This window comes from Acomys minous (genome assembly GCF_964271855.1).
Source record: "Acomys minous genome assembly, chromosome: 8".
In the NCBI taxonomy this organism is placed as follows: domain Eukaryota; kingdom Metazoa; phylum Chordata; class Mammalia; order Rodentia; family Muridae; genus Acomys; species Acomys minous.
Window position 1 is genome coordinate 116,868,819 of NC_140489.1, and position 22,945 is coordinate 116,891,763.

The 22,945-nt window shown below is 43.0% G+C and overlaps 1 protein-coding gene across 1 annotated transcript in view; it reads right to left on the reverse strand.

Annotated features, from left to right (window-relative positions):
* The window catches only part of LRPPRC (leucine rich pentatricopeptide repeat containing), an 84,255-nt gene that overhangs the window by 51,096 nt on the left and 10,214 nt on the right, over positions 1 to 22,945 (reverse strand). Inside the window, exons 2-14 of the mRNA XM_084792252.1 lie at positions 21,443 to 21,636; positions 20,203 to 20,325; positions 16,630 to 16,751; positions 16,469 to 16,527; positions 15,431 to 15,517; positions 14,764 to 14,890; positions 14,357 to 14,501; positions 13,839 to 13,984; positions 13,518 to 13,623; positions 13,314 to 13,421; positions 10,840 to 10,958; positions 8,071 to 8,164; positions 5,355 to 5,421 (exon numbers count right to left, since the gene is read on the reverse strand). Coding sequence (XP_084648378.1) covers positions 5,355 to 5,421; positions 8,071 to 8,164; positions 10,840 to 10,958; positions 13,314 to 13,421; positions 13,518 to 13,623; positions 13,839 to 13,984; positions 14,357 to 14,501; positions 14,764 to 14,890; positions 15,431 to 15,517; positions 16,469 to 16,527; positions 16,630 to 16,751; positions 20,203 to 20,325; positions 21,443 to 21,636 — 1,497 coding nt within the window. The remainder of the gene's footprint in view (positions 1 to 5,354; positions 5,422 to 8,070; positions 8,165 to 10,839; positions 10,959 to 13,313; positions 13,422 to 13,517; positions 13,624 to 13,838; positions 13,985 to 14,356; positions 14,502 to 14,763; positions 14,891 to 15,430; positions 15,518 to 16,468; positions 16,528 to 16,629; positions 16,752 to 20,202; positions 20,326 to 21,442; positions 21,637 to 22,945) is intronic.

Here is a 22,945-nt window from a genome sequence, read left to right on the forward strand (position 1 = left end):
CACAGGCCACCAGCACCAGGCACCTATTACATCTCTCTAGTGTAAGGCACTGATGCATCTGACTATTTATTTGTCCATCATGAACTGGGAGAACACTTCCTTCCCTCTCCACGCCCTGTACTTCAGGTGGATGACACATCCATGGAAGCATTTTCTTAAATGTTTGAGGAAGGCCACGGCAAGCTTACAGGAAGAGCACAACAGCCGCCACACGCCTGTATTTGGTCACAAGCTCTCCAAATATCTGAGCCTTCTGTTTCTCAGGAGTAACCTTGACCTATGCTCCTGACTCCCCAGAAGCAGCTTTTATAGAAGCTGAACCTGCCCCGCCCTGCCCCGCCCTGCCCCAGAAACCAGACTAGTCTCTGGGAGTCTGACACCAGAGTAACACCACTGCTTTATCCTATGGGCAGATTTCTGTTTAGTCTCTCAAAATTAGTTACATGTTGTTGATGGTGTATAAAAGCGGCAGACAGAAACTCAGGTAAATGATTTACATCATGTCAGGAAAGCAGGCAGCTTCAGCCTGGAACTGAGGAAGGCCATGCAGAGACCTTACAGTACCACTGACATTCTGTTCCTGATCTCAGTGGGGGGCAGGCACATTCAACATTGAGATACCCCTCTGGCTGTATAATACAATTCATCATTAAACATTTCCCAAGTCCTCACAACTAGTGAAACCCTGGAACCATTCTCAACCCAGAAAGCACAGCGGTGAACCTTGGCATTGGCTATTTAATAAATTAACGAATAATTCTTGCTCTGTTCCGGCCACAAGGAAAACAAGTCTCTGAGAAGGTAGAATTTTACAGGACCGCTGTACAGCACAGTCTGTTGTAGTTAAGGATGGTTCTGTTTGTTGTGGAGCAAGCAGAGGCCGGACGGCATGCTGGCACTGTTTCTACTGAGGACTGACTGCGGGTGTTAAGCAAGCTTTTTCTAGAGCATTAATGGAATTTGGGAGGCTAGCTTGTAACAAAACATTAACATTTGGATCCTGTTGATGGAGTCAAAGGAGTCAGGAGTGTCAGGGTGACAATGATGGTGCTGCTCTGGGTCCCGCCCAGTGCTGACAGCTCTCCACTGGCTCCTCCTTGGTGTGGTGAACTAGAAAGGGAGCTAGATCAGACTTTCTGATGGCCAAGAGGAGTGACAGTGAGAAATGGAAGCCTCTGGCTCATTCTCTGTACCAATTAGGAAGGAGCTAGGAGCAAACCCTGCATCTCATCTCTCTGTTCTGGAAAGGTCAGGACATCCAAGGCATCTTACCCACCATTTGCAAAGAGGACTTGAAGATCATCATTGAGTGACTCCAGCAAGGCTAATATCTGGTCTTACACAGTTTAGGTTCAAAACCCTGATCTTTCATTGGACACATGGCTGGCAGCCCTCCTTACAACACAGACACCTAGCGGCCAAGTTCAGATCGCTGCCCACGGAGCTCTGAAGCATGACGCCCTGGCCTGCCACCACCGTCCCCAGCCCTGTCTGTACTGCCTTCGGTGCTGTATCTGCCCCCGAGCGAGGGCTCAATGCTTTGGGGTGCTTCGGATTAGACATTCAAAGGACACTTTTCTCTTTTTCACTTAAACATTGTTCTAACTGTTAATAAAAGGAAAGAAAAGTCTCGTCCTAAACACAATTTCATCTTGACTTGACTGAGAACTCACTACCAGTCACTTCCAACTGTGGTTTATTTCTTTGTTTGACGACAGGGCCCCATACAGCCCACAGTGGCTCTAAGTTCACTCTGCAGCTGAGGATGGGCTGAGCTGCTGAGCCCCCTCCCCCACCTCCGGAGGCTGTGCTCACAGGACACATCATCCTGCTCATTTCGTGTGGTGCTGGGGACTGAAGCAGGACAAGCAATCGACTGACTGAGCTGTGTCTTGAAATCCCAAAACATACTGTATGTAGCTTCCCTTTTAAGAAAACCTATAGTAGAAAAATCTCTTTATAATAATCACCAAGAGACATTAAAGTTAAATGACTTATACTCAAGTACTTTGCCTGTATTTGTGATTAAACAATTTAAAAAATGAAAAACATTACACATACACACACACACACATAAATGTTTTTTGTTTTGTTTTTTAAAAAGACAGCATGTTTTAAAATGCTGGTTGTACCCTAACCGGTTTAAGAAGGTCCAGGCAGAACGCAGCCAGGTAAGTAAGTGTGTCTGTGTTACTCGCAGCAGGCATGGTCAGGGCTGATGCTCTAAAGCAACCATTTCCTAAGCTTCTTTCCACCTGAACATTACTCTCAAAAGACGAGAGAGGGCTGCTTTCAAGCTGGTTACGAATGCATCTCAGTTGGCAGCGCACATAAGCTGGAGGGGGTCGTGAAGACCTGGTACCCCAGCACCTGAGAGGTGGGGGGAGGGGCTCAGGCTCAGGCTCAGCCGAAGCCAGCAGGGGCTGGGCGGGGAGACAGACAAGAATCAGGAAGATGGCTCACAGGTAAGCGGGGTGCCTGTTGCCAAGCCTGTGACCCAGGTCAGATGCTCAGAACTAAGGTGAAAGGAGAAAAGCAACTGCTCTGAACGCCACAGGCAGGGTCCCCTACACAACAACAACAACAACAACAACAACAACAATAATAATATATTTAAAAAAGAATGTGCATTGGTTAGATTTTTGATAACTTGACACAAGGCACAGTCATCTGAGAAGAGGGAAACCCAACTGAGAAAACACCATCTGATTGGCCTATAGGCAAGCTGTGAGGGTTGTTTGTTTGTTTGTTTGTGATTGGTGACCGATATGGAAGGGCCCAGTTCACACCTGGGCAGCTGATCCTAGGGAAGTGTAAGAAAGCAAACCAAGCAAGTCACGGGAAGCAAGGCAGTAGGCAGCACTCTCCCATGATCTTCAGTTCCTGACCCCAAGTTCCTGCCTTGAGACCCCTTCTTGATGGGCTGAAATAAACTCTTTCCTTTCATGGTGTTTTGTAACAGTAATAGAAACTAAAACTGAACAAGAAAGGAAATCTGAGCCAAATTCCTTACAGCCCAAACAGGCAAGAAGCAACTGTCCAGTCAGGCCCTGGACCTACTGTAACTACTAAGGAGGTTTCCTTCAAGTTGCATAACGAAGTGCATCCACATTAGCTGTGGGCTTACCTAGAGTGACTTAGATAGTACAGTGATCCGTAGCTTCCTGGGTTGCTGAATACCGCGCTTCTGGCTGCCTTTTCTGTTTAGTGTAGGGGCTTCCTACGCTCTACCAGCAGCAGCATGGCTGATCCATCATGAGCTGCTGCTAAGTCAGGTGCTCTGTCCTACTTACTAGACAATTCTATTTGCTCACACACAGCATGACTATCAAAAGCACACAAAACGGTGACTTGACTACTGTACTGAATATTCTGAGAGATTTTAAAATACATTAGTATTTATTTGGACAACAAATTAAAGGCATGATTATATTAATGCTGACATAAAAGACTTTACCACACCTTCATATAATTTTGAAGTTTCGGTAGTTTTGGGGTAAAGTAAAAGGAAAGCAATGACCTAAGTTATAAATGCTTCCCATGCCCAGATCCTCATGGACATTACTACTGTAACCTAAACTTTTGTTTCCTCTACAACAAGCCACTGACAGGAAAGCCGATGGCACAGAAATACACAGCAGGAGCAGGGACCAGCAGCCAATGGATGCTCTAGGGGTGAGCGTGGGAGGACTGCGGTCTGTTCAGCCTGCCCCGGGCACTGGGCACAATGTTCCCTTTAGGTTCTCCCCCATCATACTGGCTTAGATTTACAACCCAAGTACTTCCAAAAGTCTAGAATTGATCAAATATGTCATCAAACTGACTAAAAATATTAAAATCAAAAGAATTATCCATGACTTGGAAGTTTAAGTAAAAATGTTAAGTCTTCCATTAAGGACAACGTGACTGTCATTTACATTTCACTCACTAACACAGCAGCATTACTTCTTAAAAGCCTGTTCTGTTGCAATTGTATCTGCCCAATTATAGTCTACGCTCTAAAATAATTTCTAAAACTCTACTGTCGCTGTGTAAGTGTGTTTGTATGTGTAGGAGGGTGTTCATGTGCAGAGGTCCAGGACAAGCTCTGTGGAGTTGTTGGTTCCAGGGACTGAACTCGGGCCACCAGGTGCCTCAGTGTTTTTATCCATTGAACCATCTCACTTTTTGACATTCTACCTTTGTAAAACTGTGTGTGTGTGTGTGTGTGTGTGTGTGTGTGTGTGGTATGTGTATACACCTGTTTGTGCAAGAACACACAAGTGTGCAAGCACATGTGTGTATGCATGTGGAGGCCAGAGGCCACTTCAGGCATCTTCTTCTGTCACATTTCCACCTTATTTTTTAAGAAAGGGTCTCAGTGGACGCAGAGCTCATGACTAGGCTAGACTGGATGGCCAATGAGCCTCAGTGAGCACAGTGAGCACAGTGGCTGACCTCACACCCAGCTCTACCCACGAGCACATGCCCGGGGAAGGCAGAAGACAAGTGGGTCCTCTCCTTCTCCCATGTGGGACCCAGAGACTGAACTCATATAACCATGCTCGGCAGCAAGTGCCTCTGCATAATGAGCCATCTTACTGGCCCAATGAACATCTTAAAATGGGAACGAGTGAGCATGGACTATGTAAATCAGAAGACATTATATTCAAGCACCGTCGCAACGTCTACTGGTGCTATGTCTACAACTTAAGAGTATATTAGCAAAAAAGAAACAAATGTGTATCTATGCATACAGTAGGAACAGAAGAAAGCAAGCAAGTAAATGCTGCAAACTAATCACTTGTGAAAATATGAAATAGGTAGGCAATAATTAATCTTCTTTTGGTTTTTCTGTGACTTTTCCTCAGCTTTTATACCAGAATGAGTTGTTAAAAGAGTGAGCCCAAACCCTAAGTTGCTCTGTGGCCTATCATGATGTAATGTGTCATCACGTGCTTCAGCCAAAAAAACTCTCAGCGGATCCCAATCGACACTGACATGTGCTAAAGGAAACCTTTTCTCTGTAAGGTCTGCCTTCCCCCACTTCACTATCTCAATGCAGTAACAGGTAATGGGAACACACAAGAGAAAGATTATTAATTTTCCTTGAACACATAAGAACAGAGTAGTCACACTATGGAATAAACTCATTACAATCGAATGCTCAACAGTGATCTGAATACGCACACACAGGGCTTCTTTCTGTGAACAGAGCTGCATCTGATGTCTCAGGAAAGGTCATGGAAAGGCCTCCCAAACCTAACTCAGCGGAGAGTAAGAGCTTGTCTCAAAAGTAGTTTTCATCATCAATGGATCACAAGGACAAGAGGAATCAGTCCAATGACAGAGAACAGTTAGGGTAATAATCTTACCTCCTAAAGCCTAGAATTAGGCTGCCTCTCAAAGAATTAAATGAAAAAGGCAATGCATTCGATTCCACTGCAAAAGAAAACAAATGTCAAAACACCTCAGGCCAGCAGACAAAACGACGCACACTGTGCTACAAATGACCTGGTGACACAGTTTACTTACCTTTTCACTTTCAACTGAGATACGTTACTTAAAAAATAAATGTCTCATTTAAAGTTACTTAATGGGGCAATACATACACGTGTAACAAAACACCCTTTAAAGCCTTTTGCTTTCATGAAGTAGCAAATTCATAATTATTCCCTAATATAAATAGTAATTACGTGAAGCACCCTGCTATGTAACTGTAAGTGTATGTTACTGGGCATTGTGGCACTGTACGGAAATTTGCTCACGTTCATCTTCACCAAAAACCAAAGAAAGTTATTTTAAGAGTTGTGATGGGATCAGAACCAGTGTCTGCGTCCACCCTAGAGCAGCAGGCAACCACAACAAAACAGGCCTTTTTCCGCTACACTGCCCGCCCCACTGCTCCGGAACTTTCCTGAGTTCTCCGGAACTACTCCGGAACTTGCTCTCCTACCCATGCAGTCCACAACCTGGAACTGTCTCAATGCTGACTGGTAAGCCTGATTTTTTTCATGTAAAACTTGCCATAAATACTTTAAAAAACAAACCAACAAAAAAGGGTATAGTCTAGTTTTTAAGTGGTAGACAGGGTCACTGTTGGCACTTTCTGCATTTGTTTGTTTGTTTTCCGAGACAGGGTTTCTTTGTGTAGCCTTGGCTGTCCTGGAACTCACTCTGGAGATTAGGCCGGCCTCTAACTCCGAGATCCCCCTGCCTCTGCCTCTGGAGTGCTGAGATTAAAGGTGTGCGCCACCACAGCCCAGCCTGAATGCTTTAAACTTCTTGTGCTATAAAACCCCCGGACAAGAAGCCTAAGTTTTCCATTAGTTCTACAGCATTTAGATATTTCGATGAAACAACTAAAAATCATTTATGATATATGACTGCCACAAAATTATTCAAGAAATTTGAAAATGGACACAAGCACATGCCTCTCAGTAGCCTTGAGTTTTGCCATGCCTACAAATAAAAGACTGTGTGTTACGTGAATCTGATAAAGAGAAAACATCTCCTCTTGCCCACAGTGTGGTACCCTCCGCACAGCTGAGAGCTGCGAAGGAGAGGAAGCAGCAGTTTCGGCTCCTCAGAGGCCTCTGACGTCCAAGGGAGAGGGAGCCTGGCCAGAATAAGCTCGGCTGGTCTTTGACCTTAACTCTCTAGCATCTTTCCTTTGAAAATTTAATAGACAGCTTCTTACAAAAATATTCTGGGACTGGAGAGATGGCTCAGCAGTTAAGAGCACAGGCTGCTCTTCCAGAGGACCCAGGTTCAATTCCCAGCACCCACATGGCAGCTCACAACTGTCTGTAACTACAGTTCCCAGAGAATCTGGCACCTTCAGAGACGTACATGCAAATGTTTTTAAAAAACTGATGCTCTTCAAAACAGTATTTCAAAAAACACTGTCAAGTGTTTTTCCTTAAAAAGGTGGCCAGAAACATTCAGGCAAACGGGATGCTGCTGACAAGAAGCATCGTGCTCCCTCAGCAACAAACAAGTCTGTGGGAGGGGAAAGGCGCCTCACAGCCCACACTCATCTGCTAATGCAAAATATCTACATTTTTATACAGTGGCGGGCACAATCAATACTCAAAAAGAGCGTGTAGCTTTCGTAGACAATCGCTGATACTACCCGACAGCGGACCCCGGGCCTCCTACCAATACTCACGAGTTCAGTTCACGGCCCGGTATGAATGTCCGAACGGGCATATGCTGATGATCTAATGATCTGTATCTACAAAGTTCCCCCATACACTCTGCACATACATCAATCAAAGTTTAAGAAGATCGAAACTGTCCTGTGCCGGGCACCGTGGTACACTTTTAACCCCAGCATTCCGGAGGCAGGGGGCAGGCAAATCTGTGAGCTTAAGACCATCTAAGTCAGCCACGTGTGGCAAAACTCCCAAATAAGCTAACAAAAACCTGCTATGTTTTAGTTTTAAGTGTTTTCCACAATCTGAATGCCTGACAAATAACATCACGGACAGGTTAAACAAAGATTTTAAGAAACATTTGTTTACTCAAAATGAAATATGCGTAAAAAGGCAAAGTTACAATCAGATTTTGATTCTGGCTGTTTGCTTCTGCTCAATTCTTAAACAGACCATTTCTCTCACTGCCCTGAAACTGACTTTATGTACAAGCAACGGACACTTTTAAATGTTCAGCAAGCATTAGATGTGCTTTCTGTTATCTGCATTGGGGAAGCGGCCTCCAAACACTTAGCAGGTGTCTCACCAAATTTCCCTAATCTCTACAAACAGGCTGAACATCTCAGATTCAGAACGCGGAAGAAGTACAAGTTAACGCATCTGTTCCACGTCATCTGTGAGCTAATCAATGACACACACGACGGTTTCTGGTTTACCACACGCCCAACGACCACTCTAAGCATAATGGTGTCTTCAAGCTCCTCCCAGCCTTAAAATTACCTCTGAAGAAGCCACAAGCTCAAGCCAAACACAGGGTGCTCAATATGACGTTCACATAACATGAAACTGCTCTGTTGCACTGTGTGAACTACTGTGTACATCCTCCCAACAGCAAGGGAAAGCAACACTAGTACTTCTTATGTGCAATACTTACAAAGTGACAAAATGTTCTGTAAGTTCCCGTTTATGGCTTCACTTCTCACTTCGGCTTGAGCAAATGTATTACTTTTAGGTAGACAATCATTCTCCTGGGGATAAATCATACATCAATACTTCAGCTAAGAGTATTTTGATATGTCATTTCAATTTCCTACATTTCATATATTTTATCACCATGTACGAAGATAATCTATTATCTTTTTATAAAATAATCTTCTAGGCCAGGCGTGGTAGCGCACACCTTTAGCCTCAGCATTCCAGAGGCAGAGGCAGGCAGATCGCTGTGAATTTGAGGACATCTTGGTTTACAGAGTTCCAGGACAGCCAAGGCTTCAGAGAAACCCTGCCGCAAAACCACAAAAATAAACGAAACACCGTCTAAAACTATACACAGCTAAGTATCAACTTGGCAAAAAGGAAACCATGCTACATGCCAACACCGCAAATAAGCGCTATGAAGCCAGGCGGTGTATTTACAAACTGACCACTCAAGACCCAACAAGCCTTCCATCTGCGCAGCTTCACCACAGATGACAGTGGTTACTTTCAAAGACATACACATTTTTATTTTATGTTCACTCATCTTTTGCTTGCATAATGTCTGTGTTATAACATAGATGCCTGATGCTTGCAGAGCCCAGAGGAGAGTGTCAGATCCACTGGACGGAAGCTACAGGCGACTGTGGGTGCTGGGAACCAAACCTGGCTCCTTCAAGACCAGTCAGTGCTCTTAACCACAGAGCCAGCCCCACTAAAATGGTATTTGATACATGTGGTAAAGAAAAGATCAAATTTATTTAACTTCAAATGACTGGTTTATCACCTGTCCCAACATTAAATAATGTAACTATATGAGGCAAAATTTAGTTGAAATTGTTTTCATATAATACATTACAAACCTCCCTGATAATTTAAGGCAAAGAATAAAAATTATGACATGTCTATAAAATAAAATATCTCAGAAGCATTAAAATGACTTGCAGAATTACATATTACTAAAGGAAGATAGCAAATAAAAATGTTAAGATGATAATTAAGTGGTTGTGCACACCTTTAATCCCAGCACTTGGGAGGGAAAGACAGGTGGATCTCTGTGACTTTGAAGCCAGCCTGGGCTACAGAGCAAGTTCCAGGATAGCCAAGAACACACAGATGTCTCAAAAAAGATGACAAGTTTTTTTTTTCAAAGAGTTCTTAAGCACACTCATGCATGAAAGGGAAAATGTTTTTAAAAAATGATTATCTAAAGAATAAGACTATCTCTATGGATAAGTTACCAACTGACTGGTAGTCTTCAATTTATCAATAGATGACATATAATACTGTCATAATCTTAAACTGATAAAAATGACATTTTATTTGTAGCTAAGCACTAAAAACCCTAGCAATACCATAAGGCCTATTAAACATTTGACACTGTGTTGTTTCTAAGCCAATAATACTTAATATTGAAATTTTAACAATGAAAACAAAAGGTAACTGAAATAATATATGTAATCGAAAGTCAGGCAAGTTTATAATTTAGGTCTAATTTTCCACTAAAAGGTGGACAGCTCAGAGGAAACAGTAGTCAGAAACAGCAGTGGAACTTCAGGCTGTATTTCTGCAAAGAATAAAGCATGCAAAAAGTCACTGTTTACAAAGAGCCTAACAGCAGTGCACATCCAGCATAGGTCAGCATCCTCTTCTGAGAACTAAAGGAGAGAGCTGCGCTGGAGCTCATTTGGCAGTTACTTCCTGGCAGCATCAAGTCCTGGGCTTGGGTACTAGCACACCTAAACCCACCATGGTAACACATGGCTCCTGTCCCAGCACACAGGGTGGTGTCAGATGGTCACAAGTTAGCCTGAGCCCCCATCTTCCACAAGAAAAGGAAGTGAGAAAGGCAAAGATACTCAAGATCCAACTTCCAATTTTTAAATGATTATAATTATGAAGTTATTTCAAGGAAAGAAAGGACATTCTTATTATAAAAAAAAAAAAATCAAGACATTGCGTAAGTAACTGTCCAGTCTACCTCTGTCAGGCAGTGTGTGGATTAGGATCCTGGTGCTCGGACTTGCTGCTCCTAACTGTACATACAGCACTTAGCTTTAAAGTTAGAAAATCAGTTCTTGTACGATACAAGTGTTTGCCAGCACTCATGTCTGTGTACCATGCGTGCCTCATGCCTATGGAAGCCAGAAGAAGTGTCAACTCTCCTGGTACTGGAGTTACACACAGACACGAGCTACCAGTGGGCAGTCAAAGCTGGGTCCTCTTGAAGAGTGGTCAGCGCCCCTAACTGCTGAGCCACCTCTCACCAGTCGGCTCTTAGATGACACTCATCAACAGCCTGCCTACCCTGGAAGGTTCAAGAAGCACGATAGAACACAATGTCTCAAAGTAAAGCAGAGATGATTTTCAGATGCAGAATAACAAATATCCTACTAACAATTTATTTCGGGAGAAATAAATTGCTTTCCAAAACACGAAAATTCCAGTTTCCAAGATGAGACAGGGGAGTGAATCTTTTTAATGTCTCCGCTCTCTGGACACAGTCCTATCAACACATAAGATGCTCTTTAGTTTTTTTATGTGAGAGCTGTTACACTGTTACATACACTAACCAGTGCATTTATAAAGCCTTAAAAACTGCATACCCAAGACCACACTGAGTTCGCCACTCGATGGTGCTTTTCTTTTCCTTTTTAAAGGATAATGAAACACTGGGGGAAAGGAGTGTTTTCTTCAAGCATAGCATTAAAAGCACACTTGTACCCACCTGCAAAGCAGCTCGGACCGACTTTACACTATCAAAGCATGGGAACACGTAATTCACATATGTTTCCTGGTCAGGATCTACTCCCATTTCCTTCATTATTTTGAGGATTTCCATTATTCCTGTGAGATACAACACAGCAGGGCTGAGGTGAAGAACTTGGAATTCGGGGAAGTCACAAGGTTTAGTCTGCCTGTTCTCTGAATTAGCAAAAAATTTCCTCAGTACTTTGTCTGTCTACAAAACAAAACAATTAACATAACCCAAACCCTAGAGAAACAGACATGATTTGTCTGGTCCACTCCACAACCTCTATAATCAATCAAATATGCTCACTTTATTTGGAGGCAAAATCCAATGGACACCCCCTCATATAAACAACTTCCCTCCATATTCTTGGTTGTTGGTGCGACAGAGTCTCACTCTGTAGCTCTGGCTATCCTGGAACCCATAGACCAGGCTGGCCTCGACCCACCTGCCACAGCCTCCAGAGTGCCAATTAAAGGGGTGCGGCACCACGCCCTGCTCAGCCTTTCACATTCTTTATTTTCATGCTTCCTAACTATATCAAACAAAGTTCAGGCCGGAGCTTTTCCTCTCACTTATGCCTGCTTGATGAAAATGTAATAAATATTCTAATGAGCGACTTTTCTATTTGTGCCACAGAGAAACGTGGTAGTAAAAGAACTCAAAAGAATCTTCTTGGAGATTTGTGATGGTGAAATTCCTGCCTCAAATTCAACAGATATACCATCTTCCTGTTATTGAAACCTTGGTTCAATTCATCCGACTTGTTTCCTGAGGGCTCTTCTCGTTCCTTATGAAACGCTCCTGGGCAGCTGCTGTGGCTGCAGCCGCCGCCGCCTGTCCACCAGCTTACCCTGGATGTCGACTGGACACAGAGCAGCTCCCTTTTGCTAGTGAGAATGGCGAGTTCTAGGCTGACATGAAGGGACAGAAACACACAGCCCTAGACTTAGACCTAAGACTGCACCGCACACACCGCTGTCTTCAGGACCTGCAGCAGAGGGGCTCTAGAGGGAGCAGACGGCTCTGAACAGCTCAAGGACAAGTGACACTCTCACGTGCCGTCACGCCACCACTAAAGCACAGGCTTCTGTGTTTTTACAAGTAAGACTTGGGTTGGTTTAAAAATCTTGTTCCAGATCTTAAGACATCCTTAATGTGAAACTAAGAATGCCGATAGTTACTGAGCAGATGCCGTGAAGCAGTATTTCAAAGCGCATAAGTCTTTTTGAATCCAGACATCCTAACAGCAACCTGGGGTCAGCCACTGAACCCCTTTGCCTCTCAGCTCCCTAAAAAACGAATGTGAGCTTTCAACAAAGCATCGTCAAAGTCTCAATTCTGAGATCTGAAGGGAAGACCAATGCAACATAAGCTCCTCTTCCACAGGCTCATCTCACTCCAGCTAGAAACAGCTTCCTTCTCTCACGTTTACTACCTAGGAACAATGCAGTAGCCAACTCGGCTGCAGACATTACAACACGGTGCAGTCAGGAAGCCTAGCTGGCAGACAGGCCTTTCAGAAGGCACCAGAGTGTTTTGCTATCTGTGTAAAGGTGGGTAATACCAGCATCCCCAGAGCCTGAGGTAAAGCTGTCAACTTTCTGTGATAGGAAGTAGCAGGTGAAAGGTCACCTCCTGCTTCTTCATAACTGTAGGGTATACAAAGAGTTAATCAACTCACATGCTGCTTTCACAAAGACTTTCCTAAAAAGGATTTAGAGACGTTTATAACCAGGAACAATTAGGGAATACTTGTTTTACTATTTCCTCTAAGCCATAAGATGACTATATATTTAAAATAAAATTGCAATGTGAAAGTCTGCTAAAAGCACTTTTTTGTTGTTTGTGCATTCTGTTTGTCACCCAGTGTCACACTAACAACCCTGCATCTCACTCCACAGCACATTACCCTGCGAGATAAAATGAAAAGGGACCATTTTTGTTTCCCCAAGGGGGAGGTACTTCTGTTAAAAGCCTCTTTTTACGAGACTACTTTTTCTGATTACCAGTAATGCAAACCAAAGAATTAGATCCCGTGCTCTAAAATTTAATATTTGTTCCATTTTATTCATATCCTATAGACATCCCATGTGTACAGGGAAAAGTCTACTAAATGCTTAAATGTACTTAAGAAGCTGCAAGAGTGAGCGCTCCGCTCTTCCATCACCAGGCTGTCAGGTGGCAGGCACACCACAGTGCCGGCCCGCAGAGGAAGTGGACACGCTCTGCTCTGTGAGCTCCATTACACAGGACGTGACTATGGCTAGAGACTGCTTACAGCTACACTCACAAGTTTGAATGTTTGTTTAGGAGTATTATTTAACACAATTCCAATTTCTCAAGATATCTAATTCTCAGAAATAAGTGTGCTCAAAGAATTCGAACAGACGTGTGTTTACTTGCAATGACTCTGCCCAATTATGACTCCAGAAAAAGACAAACCTCACCTTGGACGTTTTTTGTGTTCTGATGCCCAGCAAGCAGTGGCCAGAAGTAGTGAGTTCGGACAGGGAAGCCCTCTTCCTTCAGAGCCTGCATCACCGCTTTTGCCAAAGCTGGAAAAAAGAAAAAGAAAAAAAAATCTCGCAATATATCACCAAGGTACCTCAGAAAAGTTCCTGATGTTGGTCTTAACTACAAGCGGACAGTACCGGTGTTGCCTGCTAGTAGCGCACAATGGAGAGTGAACTGCAGCGAAGAGCTGTGCACCTTGGCTTCCTTCAGCCTCTTACAGTAGTCTATAAGCTTCTCAGCGGGCTAAGGAAAGAGACACAAAATCAGCCAAATGGCACGGTCTGATGCTTGATTTTCTACAAATAGTCAATCCCTTTGGCAATTAAAAAAAAAAAGAAGAAAAATCTGAATTTTTCCTTTTTATCCAGAAATCTTCAACACTAGGAAAGTTTTGTGTTGTTTATAATTTCACTCCACGGCTAGCCACACACTCTACAGAGTGCAAACAGGCGGAGTACCGTGTTCACAGTCACGCAGTGCCGCAAGAAGAAACTGCCGAAGGCGTTCCCTTGCTCCTCCTTGGCCACAGGCAACGCCAACAACACCTGGAACGCAGTGTCCTCAAGCTTCTCCGTGACTAAAAGCAGAATTAGGTTCATGGCATCTGAAAGAGAACAAGACACCTGTCCTTACTACACCAGCAATCCCTTTAAATTGTAATCAACAGGAAAGGGAAAATAGGGCCAGCAGCACGGCTGAGGAGATGCAGGTGCCTGTGCCAAGCTTTATGACACGAGTTCCCTCCCCAGAAAAGACCTGACTCCGGCAAGTCTCCCTCTGTGATTCCACACATGTTGTGTGGTATGTGCACACCCCAAAACACAAATAAGTGAATGTTTTTTCTACTTTTCCAGAAAAAAATTAAGAACTGCAAATGCCAAAAGGATATGATACATAAGATACAGTGGCACCATGTGTATACCATGTAAGGAATTCAGGTATTAGCAAAAGTCAGCAACGTAAGAATTCCACATACCTGGAATATATCTTCTTTCATAGGTAATTTTTTCCAAAATTTCTGAGACGTACTGAGGATATCCAGCCTTACTAAAGCTAACAATAACTTGCAACAAATCACGGTCCATAAGATAATGGTCCGACTTGTCCACTTTCTCCAGAATCTAGAGATGGTTGTAGTAATTGGGATGATAAAGTATTAGTATGAAAGCTAAGTAAAATAACAAGACTCAATATCCTAATCCAACAGGAACCATCATGTACCATCATCAAAGTACCAAACTAAGAATTTCTTTGAGTATTACTCTTTAAAAGGCAAAAGCTTTAGAACAGACACATGCTCAGCTGTTTGTTTTTGCTTCACATAAAGTGTCACACAGGCTCATTTAACGACTTCAGTACTGACTTGCAGAGCATGAACCATACCTGCTTAACGTGGTCAATGTCACCCTTCTCAGCATATGCGTTCAGCAAGGCCAGATACGTGTCTGGCCCGGGCTCAATGCCGGCCTCTTTCATCACTGTGAGAATATTTTCTGCATTCTCCATATCTCTATAAATTAGTTCAAAGAAGACATAAGATTGCTGAATATAATTAGTCAACCTAAAACATATTGCCTAAGCTCATTAAATCAATCCTTTTAAATAGTTGGAACCACACCCCCAGGGGACAAATGTTCATTACCCTGGTTACGCATTTCTGAAACCATAACCGCCTGAAATGTTTACCGGTAACTTCACCCCCACATGCAATAGTTTACAAAGGTATGAATTAAGGCTCCCTCTTTCACTAGGAATGCAAGGGTACAGGTTTACCTAGGAACATCAGAGTAGATTACTCGAGAAAAATAAAAATACTTCTTAGATCAGTGAACTTTATTATTTAATTACCTCAGATCAAGCCCAACTTTCAGCACTAAGTAACTGTAAATAATGTGTAACAAATTTCAGAGGACATTATAAAGATGCCATTATGCGCCACCTCACACCAGTGTTTGGAACAGTAAGCAACTGTGATCTGAGCTCTCTACAATTAACTCTCTAGGATGTAGCCCTCGCTGACAAACCAAAACCCAGGAGGACAGACAATTACCCAGCTCTGGCATGCCCCGTAACAAGAGCACTGAACACCGCCTCGGTGACGGGAAGGTCCTTCGTTTTCATGAATCCAAGAATCTTGCTGAAATAAAAGAAGTGACATTTATCAACGAGACCTGCTACGATGTGTGCATGAACTGGGCCCTAAGTTACTGCTGTTTAGCATCATAATACGTCCTTGTTAAAACAAAGACGAAAATGAACCAAACAAACAAACCATCAAAGCGAAAAATAATCCTCTTCTTGTGAAATTTTATTCCTTGGAGTATGAATAATTTGAATACTCTTGTTAAAACTACTAAGTAAACTAGGCCTACGGCTGAGTGGAGAGGCACGTACTTACTGAGGTCGTGTGAGAGGCCCTAAGCTCAGTGCCTAGCATGGCAAGAGGGAAATGAGGATTAATTTAGGGGGATCAATACACTGAGTCAAAAATAAGACTGTACGATTCCAACCCATTCCTTATTTCCTAAACTTCCATATTAAAATAGCAATACATTTCATTTAAGTAGAGAAATACTCCAACTGATTGTACCTGAATCAGCAAATAAAGAAAATATTCCTACTTTATAAACGAACAGTTTAAATGGCTGATGATAGTTCCCTTAGGAAGTAGGTTTTATAAAGGAAATTCCATTTGCATCTTAACAATTTGCATTTCTGTTCTGACCAGTTGCAACTTTTACTTCTTTCCCTTTAATACAATAATTTCATTTTATTTAAATCATTACTAAATTTGCTGGCCGTGGTTGCCCACACCTTTAATCTCAGCACTTGGGAGGCAGAGGCAGACAGATCACTGTGATTTCGAGGCCAGCCTGGTCTACAAAGTGAGTCTAAGACAGCCAAGGGTACACAGAGAAACCCTGTCTCGAAAAACCAAAACCAAAACCAAAACCAAAACAAAAACAACTAAATTTGCTACATTAAAATACTTCTGAAATAATTACCTTCATAAAGAACATAATTTCACACACAAAACAGATAAATGAAAATGAAACTGAAGATGGCCGGCATTTACAGGAAGACCTACCTGGCACCTTCGATATCTCCAGCATTACAATAGGCAGCAATCAGCCTCTGGTACGTGACCTGTGATGAAATGGGCTGCTTAACATTTTCATGCATAAACATTTCTTCTAGAAAATAACAAAAGTGGATATGGCTGCTTGCATCCACAACAGCAGTACCTACTCGATTTGGCTGGATGTTTGCTCCTTCCATCTTTGCCAGGAAATCAGTAGGTGAGAATTTGTATTCATTTTGAAGATACACTTTAAGTAAAGCATTGTAATGACTGACATCATACACAGTACCTATTAATGAAATGTAAACCAAATATTTAGAAAAGCATTTAACAGCCTATCCTTACTACAACTAAACTCTGCAGATACTGATGGACACTTCCTTATGAACACAGGACTGTCTTCATGTGCGAACTCGCTGGCAATCCTTTTGTATTTAGAAGCAACAGAGGCATTCCTATACAAAGCAATCCCTACAAGCCACCGATGACTACCATTCCTTTATAAAGTCTTAATCTTTACCAGGTCACCCAAAGCCTTTGCCAGGAAGACCTGCTCCTGCTTCCATGTGAACACCATGTCCGGCCTGCTAGCATTATTTACCCATTGTCTAACATCCTTGTCCTCTTCCACGCGGTACTGCCTAGGTCACATGTGAGGACGACCACGCAGCTTATCCTACCTTCAAATGACATCATGGTCATTCTATCATTCTAAGAGTGGTGTCCAACTTTTTGGCAGTGCAGTATGACTCTCTCACCTACTCATGTACTGGGGCTGTACTCACAGCTAACCTGGGATGCATGTGACCTTTAGGTCACAGACTGGGCACATCTGAATGGAATACCCATTGTATTTAACTTTCAGGAAATGTTTTATCCTTGGTCAATTGATTGTATACGGTCATACTGCCTGTGCTCATTATCTGGGATCAGTTTATAAGCTCCTAGGCAGCTGCAGTAAATAAACTCTTCCTTGTTTCCACTTTAATATATGCAGACACTTTTTCAGGAACTATGCTAAGTTGTCCACATGTAAATGTTTGGTTATTCTTCACAGCTTTCAGGGAAATAACACTTTACAGGTGAGGAAGATGACTCTTTCTAATTCTCTAAAGCCACCTACATGACAAGAGATTTAATTAAACCTCAGTAGCATAAACTGAGGCTAATCTCTTTTTATGTTGTCACTGGGTCTTGCTATGTACCCTCTGAATGGGTTAGAATCTGGTATGTAGGCCAAGCTTGCATCAAACCCTATAGTGAACCCTCTGCTTCTGTCGCCCAAGTGCTGGGATTTCAGGCATGCACCACCACAGAGTCTAATCTCTTTAGTACTGCAAGGGATTATCTTGATTAGGGTAACTCGAGTGAGAAGGCCTTCACCTGGGGACAAATCACCTTAATCAGGTTCACGGGGCTGGAAGGCCTACCACTGTGGGTGGCACCATTCCCTAGGCTGGGATCCAGGCTGTACAAAAGGGAGTTCAACAGCCTCACATGGAAACAATGTGACCAGCTCTCTCTGGATTCTACTGTCTTGATTACTCAGCAAATAATGACCTTTACTCTGAAATTGTGAGCCAAAATAAATCAAATAAAGTTGCTTCCATCAGGGTATTTTATCACAGCAAAAGAAAAATTAACTAATACACTAGGCATAATTGTAACTCTACTTTTTGAGAGGCATGGACAGATAATTTGCTAGGGCTTGCTGGCCATGCAGCCAGACATAACGAGTAGGCCAGATCAGAGAGAGAGAGAGAGAAACCCTGTCTCAACAAAAGAAAAAGTGGATGGTACCTGGTACATTTTAGGGTGACCTCTGACCTCCATACACATGCATACAATTGTGCCCAGACACCTGCACATTCATGTCCAACACTCCCAAGTACTAATCTTAAAATGTTGTGTTAAACTTATATTTAACTTATAATAGAAATGGGAGGCTGGGAATGACCTACTAGAATCTTTCACTATAAACATGACTGGTCATTTGGCTTCTGAACTGTTCATGTTTCCTATTTAATGGGCAGGCTTATGGAAATATGAATTCAACAAGTTTCTCTCAAGGGTTATTGCTGATGAAGAGCAACGGACTCCACACTCATCAAGGATCCATCAAGATGGCAACATCAAGGAAAATCTTTGGAAAAAATTACAACCAGAAGCAATATACTTGAGGTACTATTATTCCTGTTGTATATGGGCACTTTGCATTTTAGAATACAGTCAATTTTGCAAATATTTCTCCCATCTTAGCATGTTTTTTAATTATACAGTTAGTGTCACAGAATTCTGCTCTGTGTGACACCGAGACCTTTGCACATGCTAGTTCTTAGAAACTACCCTCTCTCCTCGCCCCCTTCTCACCCTTTTTTTATTTGTTTCTTTAAGACACGGTATCTCGCTGTCTTGTCTCAAACTACAGAAATCTACCTCCCTCCACCTCTCCAGTGCCATAACTAAAGACATGGCTAGCCCTAAAAATATACACATATGAGCAGCATTAAATGACCCAGCAGGTTGTCTTTATACAGTCATAAACTTCTTTTTAGTTGCCAGGTGCAGTAGCACACACCTGTAATCCCAGTACTCAGGAAGGCAGAGGCAGGTGGATCACTGAGTTCAAGGCCAGCCTGGCCTACAAAGCAAGTCAGTTTAGCCAAAGCTACACTGAGAAACCCTGTCTCAAAACCCAAAACAAAACAAACAAACAAAAAAACTAACCAACCAAAAACTTCTTTTTATACTTAAATTATTACCTCTTTTCTGCTGCCTTTATACTTAAAATTCTCTCCCATTGTGAAATCCAATAGATACATAAGTCTATTTTAGTTTTAAAGTAAGCAGATTCAGAGCTGTGGGTAAAGATCATTATTCATCCTACAGCTTTTCCTACAACTGTACAGCAAAGGCTAGCCCAGACGGCTCATGGGTTTTTGCTGTCCTTAACTAAATCCTAAGGATTTTATAATTAGAAAAGGTGCGGATTTCTCATTTAATATGTGCAGCTAATTACTATACATTAACATTCCAGGCTCTCAGACCAATAGAGTTAAGAACCTACAAGCTGCCTATCTCCCAGCACTGGGATTAAGGACATGTGCCCCTGTGCTGCAGTTGGGTCAGCATTTTAAAAGACAAACAAGGTATTTAGGCAGGCGAGTGGCACGCACCTTTAACCCCAGCACTGGGAGGCAGACCCTGTGAGCAGGTTCCACGCTGGCCAGGGCAGCACAGTAAAGCCCTGCCTGACACAGTGTCAGCAATGACAAGATGCACTGTTTGTCATCCGTCCAGACAAGGGACACTTCGGTGAGTGCATGCACATAGAAAACGCACTGCTTACGGATGGTGGCACACAGTGTGCTGTTCAGCAGCTGAATTCTTATGTCTGTCTCACCAATGTGTGAAGAGCCATGATATTCTATCACAGAATCTCCATCATTTTCTCCTCTGACCCCTAGTGACAGCACTAAGATTGATCCCAGCCCCCTGCTACTGTAATAAGCCAGAGAAAAGTGCATCTGGACCCACATCTTAACAGTACTGATATTGTAGGCTGAGTTACAACTGACAACTTATCAAATAAACACACTGCCAACAGATTACTGAATCAACAAGCCCTAGGATAAAATGAAATAGGTATTATAATACTTACGTGAAGAACACTTTTAGTGAAATGGGGGGGGGGGGGGAACCTACACCTTTACTCATGTCATGTGCTAAAATGATCATACCTAATTTCTGAAGTTTGTCCCATATCTTATGAGCAAATTCTGTCCTTTCTGCAAGAGTTAGCTCAGGCAAGAGCGAACCACAGCTGCGCAGCAGAAGCAAGGCTTGATTACTTCCTGGGCTACCTGCAGAAAAAAAAAAGTTAACAGGTCAGAGGCAACAGGATCAGTGACATGGAAGTAAATATCAAAGCTGCATCTGAAGTTTATAACTCACTTTAAAAGCTGCAAGCTTTTCAAAGAGATCAAGGAAAACATCCATTAATTATCTATGCATCTCCTGGCTCGCCAAAGACAAGAGAGCAGTACCCAAACACAACCCAGTCCCAAACACTGCTAAACATTACCACCGAGAATGTTAACAGTTGTCCGCTGTAAGAGCTACGACTGTCAAACGTACATACTCCGTAAGCCTGACGAGTCCAGCAAGCAGTGCACACTACAGCTCCAAGGCTAAGGCCTCAGCCGCTTATGGAAACGACACAAAGCAGACATGAACTCATCATCAGACTTAAACTTCACCTCCATGGTCCCTTCCAGCGGACGTTAAGATGAAACAAAACCAAGCACATATTCTATAACTCCATCTACAAGGGCATCCGGAGTAACGGGGCAGAAAACACACCTGTGGGTGCCTAGGATGGGAAAGGCGGGGGAGGGTGACTAGGGGTGACAGTGGAAAGTTGTAGTGACAGCTGAACAGCTCTGAGTACATCAGGAAGTTAGGGTCTTGGGTGCACGGGGCTGAAGTGTCACGGAGCCTCCAGTACACCTCCTGACAGAGCAGACGCCCGCACACGGGCTCTGGAAGTTTAGACTCTTTGCCTTTGTACTTGTGAGGAGATGGGAGGAGCCTGGGACTGCAGAACCTGAAGCTCCTGTGCGACTGTCCAGGTCAGGGTGAGCTACCTGCTCAGCAGCTGACTGGGACAGAAGGGCAATGGCGTTCAGTCTTCACCGTGGCCACCTCAGAAAAGGTGACACCACACAAGGGAAGACAAGGAAACCTGGTGCCTTCCTTCAACCAGAAAGCCACTCGAGAAACCAGGGGAAGTAAACCAATGTTTTTATTTGCTGACTCTGAAATGAAGTCTTAAACAAAATACTTTCATGTTACTTCAAACTGCCTGCAGGAGCTGAAGGTTAGCAGGCTCACAGTCAAAGCGGACACATCAAATGATGCTCAGCACACCGAGCTGCCAGGCGCCCACTAAAACGTCCCCCTTCAGAGAAACGGAAATACCTGAGTGGCATGTGCTCTCAAAGACTTTCTGCAGAAGTCCCTTTGTAATGCGGCCCGTTCTTCGGACAGAATTATCCAGCCTCATTAGAGCCCAGTCAAACTGACTGTTACTTCTTCCCATAGGAGCTGGCTCCTCCGAAAGAGCCCTCTTCTCAGCAACAATGGCATACAGCCTGGCTTGGCTCAGCAGCTCTCTGTAAGAGGAAATACAACTAATAAGTAAGTACACTGCTATCTAGACAGGGCACCATCTGTGTGAGCTTTATACCAAGTCCTGACGGTCACTAGGTAATTAAAATTGCCACGCAACAGCAAAAATACTCGGTTTTGATTTTGGCTTTTAAACACACACACACATACACACACACACACACACACAGCATAGCAAAACTCCTGGAGTGAACCTGGGTGTATTGATAACCTCCAACATGAAGCCATTTCAAACTAAGAAGCTAAAATGTTTCCTTAATGAAAGAAAATGAAGCAGCTTGTACGACAAACTCTTCTCTTCTGCATAAAGGAGACAAAGGGCCAAGGTGGACTTCAAATTCTAAAACAACCTTCAAGGTTTTTCTGGGCATAAGTTTATTATGAGCTTAAGATTATAAATCAGTTATTTAGCCTAGAAAAGGAAGTTTATTCCAAGTTAAAACTGTGCGTCTACTTTACCGGATCCCGAGCCCCATCATTTCCAAGCGTCTAAGTAGACAGAAGCATCTCAGTGTCACAGCCCTGCGCCTGTCAGCACGCTGTTTTCATACGGCCCTCACTCTCTATAAAGTAGTGACCGTCAAGGACACAACTCTATTTCTGGCCTTAAACATTATTATTTTTGAAGGTGTCAGATAAGAAACTAGCCCAGATGAGAAGAATACATGTTTTTACAGAAGGACAATGTTTTTTTAGTTTTTTTAAGGCAGGGTCTCCCTTAGTCCAGGCTGGCCTGGAACTCCCTATAGAACCAGCAATGACTTTGAACATCGGTTTCTCCTTCCGACTCTGATGGGATGCCAGGCCTGTGCCACAGGTTATACAGTAGAGGGATGGGGCTCATGCTAATCAACACCCTACAAACTGGGCTACTGCCATCCCCAAACAAGCACCTCTCTTCACTTAAATCAGTATTTCGATGACCCAGCCTACTACACAACTGAACTATATATAAGATGTGCCTACCAGAAGTGACTCATGCTACGGGAATAAATGCTGCACTTGCTTTACAAATATCAGACCTAAAACAAAATCCTTACATGTGAGGAATAATACTGACAGAAATCTTTGATTTTTAAAGGCTTTCTCAGAATTCGACGATCTCACTTTTAACATATGGTATCGAGGACCTACCCTGAATATATTAATTTTAGCTGCCACTAAGTTACACTAAGCATTATACCTAGAAATATGAATTCAGTAATGCTTTCAGGATGATAACCACATTTTCTGGCATGTAGACCTTTTTAGCAGTCAGCGGTGAGTTTACAAATAACACTGTAGGGGCTAAGT